Below are 6833 nucleotides of genomic sequence, written 5' to 3'. Positions count from 1 at the left end.
TGACGATTTTCTGAACCGGTCTCGGGCCCTCCCCTAGGTCGACTCAGTCTCAAATGAGTACCTGGTGCAGTGTGTAAACATCGCCACTGGGGAGACAAAGGCGGCCGAGCGTGGTGCTGGCCACCCACCCCCTCGTGTGTAGCCACAGTTGTCAGCCTTCATAGGTGCTGCTACTCGCAAAAAGCACTTGTCCTTTCAGCCCTGTTAGAGGCTACCTGGGGGAGCTTTGTCTTTGTGTGAATCATAGGTGGTGCTACTCGCTAATAACAGCACTTGCCTCTACAGCCCTGTTAGAGGCTACCTGGGGGAGCTTTGTCTGTGTGTGCATCATAGGTGGTGCTACTCGCTACTAGCAGCACTTGCCCCTACAGCCCTGTTAGAGGCTACCTGGGGGAGCTTTGTGTGTCCGTCACCAAAATCCGCAATCATTTATTGTCGTGTCGCCAAAATAAAAACAACAACAACAACAAATTGGACGCAAAATTTACACCGCGAAAAAACCACCCCACACAAATCACCAACGCCGTGTCACCGCCATCCGTGACGTCAGTGAGTGTCACCGCCATCCGTGACGTCAGTGAGCGTCACCGCTCGTGAGTGACGTCAGTGAGCGTCACCGCTCGTGTGTGACGTCAGTGACGTCCGTGCCACAACATCCAAGATGGAAGCACAAAGAATCGAACGGAAATCGGAGATTTAACTCGAGCCACAAAACTTTTCCCTTTAAGGCAAAGAAGAAGATTTATAATATATTCTATATATACTGACATGATATATATTATTAAAAAAATAGTAAAATGGTAACTGAAAGCAAAAAATACGTTTCATTCGTGGTCATTCCTTCCTTAATTCTCTCTTCCCAAGAGCGTCAGCGATAGCGGTAGCTGTAGGCCTGGTCGTAGCTATCTGACCATCTAGCCGGCTGGCTGGTTCTCTAGTTGGCTGGCTATTTAGCTGTCTGGCTGGCTGTCTATCGAGCTAGGTAGCTGGCTGGCTTGCTGGATATCTGGTTAGCTGGCTGATTGGCTGGATATCTGGATGATTGGCTACTATCTGGTTAGCTGGCTATCTGGTTAGCTGGCTGATTGGCTGGATATCTGGCTCGCTCGCTAGCTGACTGGCTATCTGGCTAGGTAGCTGGCTAGGAAGCTGGCTGGGCTGGCTGGGCTGGCTAGCTGGCCAGTTGCCTATCTGGCTAGATAGCGAACTGGTTAGCTAGCTAACTAGTTATCTATTTAGCTGGCTGGCTGACTGGCTCGCCGGCGAGTTGGCAATCTAGCTGGCTGGCTATCTGGTTGGATAGCAAACTGGCTGGGTGGCTTGCTGACTATCTGATTAACATCTAGCTGGCTGGCTAGCTGCCTGGCTATCTGGCTAGATAGTTAGCAGGCTGGCAAGCTATAGATCTATCTGGCTGGCTGGCTATCTATCAATCTATCTGGCTGGGTGGCTATCTATCAATCTAGCTGGCTGGGTGGCTTGCTAACCGTCTATCTGGCTAGCCAGCTCATGGGCTTGCTATCTCGATATTGTAGCTGGCTGGCTTGCTATTTAGCTGACTTGCTATCTGGCTAGATAGTTAGCTGGGTGGCTCTCTGGCTAGCTGACTGACTATCTGGTTGGACAGCTTACTGGCAGGCTGGCTTGCTGGTGGGCTGGCTATCTGGCTAGATAGATAGCTAGGTAGGTATCTTCCTAGCTTGCTGTCTGGATATCTGGCTATCTGCCTGCCCGGCTGGCTAGCTGCCTAACCAGCTATCTGGCTAGCTGGCTATCTGGTTATATGGCTATCTGGCTGGGAGCAGAGCCAGAGGCGCGTCCCCGTCATCAGTAAGGGAGGTTCCCCTCGATCCAGGCGAGGGATTTCCACACGCGCCCGTAGGCGGCCGGCTGGGTGGCGTTTGCGCAGTTGGCACGGCGGCTGTCGATGCCCGTCAGGTACCACCTCCTGTCCGTGCCCAGGCAGAAGACGCCACCGCCCTGGCCCAGCTGGGGAAGGCGGAAAGGCGGATTGGACTTTGATGATGTTTCAAGCATCCAGGTGGGACACCCATTGTGTGTGCGTGTGTCTGTATGTATAGTGTAGTGTATAATATAGTGTAGTGTATTGTGTAGTGTAGTAGTGTATAGTGTAGTAGTGTTTAGTGTAGTAGTGTATAGTGTAGTAGTGTATAGAGTAGTGCATAGTGTAGTGTATAGTGTAATGTATAGTGTAGTGTATAGTGTAGTGTATAGTGTATTAGTGTATAGTGTAGTAGTGTAGTGTGTAGTGTAGTGTATAGTGTAGTGTAGTGTGTTGTGTAGTGTATAGTGTAGTGTATAGTGTAGTGTATAGTGTAGCGTTGCATCACCTGGCAGCTACTGGCCCAACCCTGACGCTTGGCGGCACACATCTTCATGCCGCGGCTGAAGTTGCCCCACGCCTGCGTGCACAGCGACTCGTTCACCAGCCGCACGTTGCCCTCAGCGGTGGGGGCCGACACAGATCCTGGGGGGTGGGGCGTTGGGGGGGGGGGGGAGTAACGATGATGTCACAGGACTACATGATGATGTCACAGGCGTAGATGATGATGTCACAGGCCTAGATGATGATGTCACAGGCGTAGATGATGATGTAATAGGCGTACAGGCCGTGACATCATCGGCATCATCGCTAATGTTATCACACACAAACATTAAATTACGTATTCCAGTACCTTAGATATACACTATACACTACGTGTACATATTATAACGTACGAGCTGTACACTACACACTACATGACGTACACTAACGTACTAGCTATACACTCTTAATTTTGGAGCTTTCGTGACTGCAGGAATTATTCTTTGGTTCTTTCGGTAAAGTCACGTATAAAGATAAAATAATAATTAAATAATAGCATACGACGTTTCGATCGCAACACAAGCAATCATCATCAGGTATAATGAAATAGCGACATAAAATCTAACCAGAAAACTATAGACAGTCATATAAGCAGACAGATGGTTAGATAATTCCTGCAGTCACGAAAGCTCCAAAATTAAGATTGAACCACTTCTACGGGGAAGTTCCAAGTTTACCTTATTCTCTCTCTCTCTGTTTTTTGTTCTCTCTCTCTCTGCCTGTATATTTAGTGTAATTTTTTCTGTCTACACTCGTTTTTTGTCGGTCTTAGGTTCTGCTCTGTCTGTGTGTCTCCGTTCCTCTTGTTTTTATCTTTTGTCTTTCTTTAGGATTTTCACACTTAAATTCTAACTTAGCAATCTTTGAAATACGTAATCGACCAGGCTATGCGTTAATTGTGTGTTGACCGACTCTCTGTGTCGTTTTACATAACATTTCGATACTTTGCTAGGTTATTTAATTTTAGTGTGTTTCTTTCTCCCTCTAAGCCTGCGTACTTCTCTACGCGTCTCCTCGTACTCATTGACATGTAAATTTTGTCTCTAACCCCTCCCTCTCGCTGCCTCCGCCGCCCTCTGTCTATTTAAGGCCACCCCACAGAGACGATCACCCCTCTCTGTACCTGTGTTGCTCGCTCTATGTATCTTGGTGATCTGTCTGCTTATATGTCTGTCTATAGTTTTCTGGTTAGATTTTATGTCGCTATTTCATTATACCTGATGATGATTGCTTGTGTTGCGATCGAAACGTCGTATGCTATTTTTTAATTTATTATTTTATCTTTATACGTGACTTTACCGAAAGAACCAAAGAATAGCTATACACTATACACTACGCACCGTCGCTGCGCCGCAAGCCCAGCGCCTGGCAGCTGCGTCCCAGCGGGGGGCTCTGCTCGTGTCGCGAGGGCAGGCACACCGCCTGCACCGCCGGCCCCAAGATCGCCGGCCGGCCCAGCCGCAGCATGGCGACGTCGTGGGCGCCGGTCGCCGCGGAGAACTTGGGGTCGACCAAGATGGCCGTCACGTCCAGATGCTCGCTGGAGGCCGTGGTGCAGTTCCAGCTGTAGTTGCCGGGACTGAACGGACGTACACACGCGTACACACACACATACACACACGTACACACACGTACACACACACACACATACACACACACACACGTACACACACACACACACACACGTACACACACACACGTACATACACACACACGTACACACACATACAAACACACACATGCACACACAAGTACACACACACACACACGTACACACACACACGTACATACACACACACGCGTACATACACACGTACACACGTACACACACGTACATACACACACACATACATACACATACACACACGTACGTACATACACACACACGCGTACATAAACACACGTATATACACACACATACATACACATACGCACACACACACACGTACACACGTACACACACGTACATACACACACACATACATACACATACACACACGTACGTACATACACACACACGCGTACATACACACACATGTACATGTGTGTGTAAAAACACACGTACACGAGTGCGAAAGTTGTTTGGTGGTCTGGCATGTACGCTCATGAGTAGGGAATTAGTGCGCGTATTCAGTAACTCGCGAATATGGGAAACTCGCAAAATCCAGAACACGCGCGCGCCTAGAGCGAGGGATTAATAAAAACACATTTAGTAAGTCGAGAATTCAGAAGTAGGACACTTAGCCAGGGATTCATGAACACATTTAGTAACTCGAGAAATCAGAAGTGGGATACTTAGCCAGTGATTAATGAACAAAATTAGTAACTCAAGAATTCAGAAGGGGGACACGTAGCAGGGAATGGATTCTTTGCTCCGCTGCAAGTTTCCCCCCATAGTATAACATTTATATGCTTAATACAATGTACAAAGTAATATATAGTATCGTAATTGTATAGTAAACATATAGCAGTGTGATACACATTAGGGTGGGTAGAATAATACATAGTGTTATATTAAAATGTATAAGGTATAGGGTGGTTTATAGCAATACAGTATATAATTTAATGTTGGGTTTATCTATGGCAGTATATAGTACGGTGTATACTCATGTGATGTAAGAGAATAAAGTTTAGATGGAAGCATATTATATAATTTTTACGACGTAGAATTGTAATGTATTACTTGTTGTTAGTAACTCAGCTTATTGTAGAGTATAGTAAGTATACTGATGATGCTATGCAGTTTATACTTTAGTTTTTTATGTAGTTTATACTTTAGTTTTCTACGTGGTTGTTTAGTAACTGCAGCTACATACTATTAACATTCCTTTCCTTTGTTAATGCTACTCCCTGCACCCTCCCTTGGTGCTGCTGATCCTGCATAATGCATGGGCATAATATGACTTTGAAACCCCCCCGCCCACCTCCGACGCATTTCCCATGAATATGCTAAATTCCTCTTGATATGCACATTCTTTTTGTTAAGGCGCTCTTCTTCCACCTCCAACCCAGCTTATATATAAGCTCCTATCTTGGCAGTGTCTCATTCTTCACCTGAAGACGGCTGCTTGCGTTGTAGCCGAAACGTCGTGAGAATTATTTTATTTTATTATGTTTATTTTTATTATTATATTACTTCCCTTCTACGTGACTTTACCGAAAGAACCAAGAAGATTAATGAACGCATTTAGTAACTCGAAAATTCAGAAGTGGGACATTTAGCGAGGGATTAATGAACACATTTAGTAACTCGCGAATTCAGAAGTGGGATACTTAGCAAGGGATTAATGAACGCATTTAGTAACTCGCCAATATGGTGGGAAAACTCGCGAAATCCCGAACTCGAGGTGGCCGCTAGGTGACAACAACTCTGTGGGCCTCCGTGTTGAGGCCCAGGGGCTGACCTCTCTCGCAGGCAGCTCGCCGCGGTCACCACCCACGAGTCGGACAGGAGGGAGCCGAGGCACTGCAGCTGGTCCGTCTGCCTCGTGACGGTCACCTGCCAAGGCCAGGCGCTCAGAACGGACGCGTTGGCGACGCCGCAGCCTTGCGGGAGGGTGGCGGAGACCACGTCGACAGGAAGGGTGCGGTGGGTGGGTGGGTGGGGTTGGTAGGTGGGTGGAGTATGTGAGTGGGTGTGAGTGGATGAGTGGGTAGATGGGTGGGTATGTGGGTGGGAGGGTATGTGGGTGGGTGGGTATGTGGGTGGGTGAGTGGTTGGGTGGGGTGGGTGGGTATGTGAGTGGGTGGGTTTGTGAGTAGGTGGGGTTGGTGGGTGGGTATGTGAGTGGGTGAGTGGGTGGGTTTGTGAGTGGGTGGGGTTGGTGGGTGGGTATGTGAGTGGGTGATTGGATGGGTGAGGTGGGTGGGTATGTGAGTGGGTGGGTTTGTGAGTAGGTGGGTGGGGTGGGTGGGTATGTGAGTGGGTGGGTTTGTGAGTGGGTGGGTTTGTGAGTGGGTTAGTGGGTGGGTGGGTGGGGTGGGTGGGTATGTGAGTGGGTGAGTGGGTGGGTGGGTTTGTGAGTGGGTAGGTGAGTGAGTGGGTCGGTATGTGAGTGGGTGAGTAGGTGGGGTTGGTGGGTGGGGTTTGTGGATGGGTATGTGAGAGGGTGAGTGAGTGAGTGGGGTTGATGGGTGGGTGGGTGTTTTTAACGCGTGGAGCTCTGCACACCCGTCTGTTGAAACGGGAGGGTCATGATCCCGTCCGCTTTCATTATAATTTGTCCCTCTCCCGTTCTGACTAAGTGCGTCATTACGTCATCGCGTCATGAAAACGATTCGGCAAAGATGGAAGTGAAATCACGTCATCGGTACGATCCCGACCCTGACGATGCCTGCTGGTGCTGTGGGTCTCTATGGGTCTCTGTGGGTCTCTGTGGATCTCTATGGGTCTTTGTGGGTCTCTATGGGTCTCTATGGGTCTCTATGGGTCTTTGTGGGTCTGTGT

At 48.3% G+C, this 6833-nt stretch overlaps 1 protein-coding gene across 1 annotated transcript; it reads right to left on the bottom strand.

Annotated features, from left to right (window-relative positions):
- Nucleotides 1-1827: 1827 nt before the first annotated feature.
- Nucleotides 1828-6582, bottom strand: LOC144952981 (chymotrypsinogen B2-like). Its single transcript, XM_078883463.1, has 5 exons — nt 6558-6582; nt 5791-5932; nt 3727-3965; nt 2352-2488; nt 1828-1989 (listed from the first exon to the last, which is right to left on the bottom strand). Exons 1-5 carry the CDS (start codon nt 6580-6582, stop codon nt 1828-1830), a joined length of 705 nt encoding a protein of 234 aa, XP_078739589.1.
- Between the last annotated feature and the right edge of the window lie 251 nt (nt 6583-6833).

This window comes from Lampetra fluviatilis, chromosome 71 (genome assembly GCF_964198595.1).
Source record: "Lampetra fluviatilis chromosome 71, kcLamFluv1.1, whole genome shotgun sequence".
NCBI lineage: Eukaryota > Metazoa > Chordata > Hyperoartia > Petromyzontiformes > Petromyzontidae > Lampetra > Lampetra fluviatilis.
This window is presented reverse-complemented; position numbering and strand designations above follow the sequence as displayed.

What these genes read in the sequence shown, in the direction of transcription:
- LOC144952981 (XM_078883463.1), bottom strand. Translation starts at nt 6,582, where the DNA reads ATGACCCTCCCGTTTCAACAGACGG. An exon ending in CCTCCCGTTTCAACAGACGG is followed by an intron (nt 5,933 to 6,557) that starts GTGTGCAGAGCT and finishes CCCTCCCGCAAG; the next exon opens with GCTGCGGCGTCGCCAACGCG. An exon ending in GCGAGCTGCCTGCGAGAGAG is followed by an intron (nt 3,966 to 5,790) that starts GTCAGCCCCTGG and finishes ACGTCCGTTCAG; the next exon opens with TCCCGGCAACTACAGCTGGA.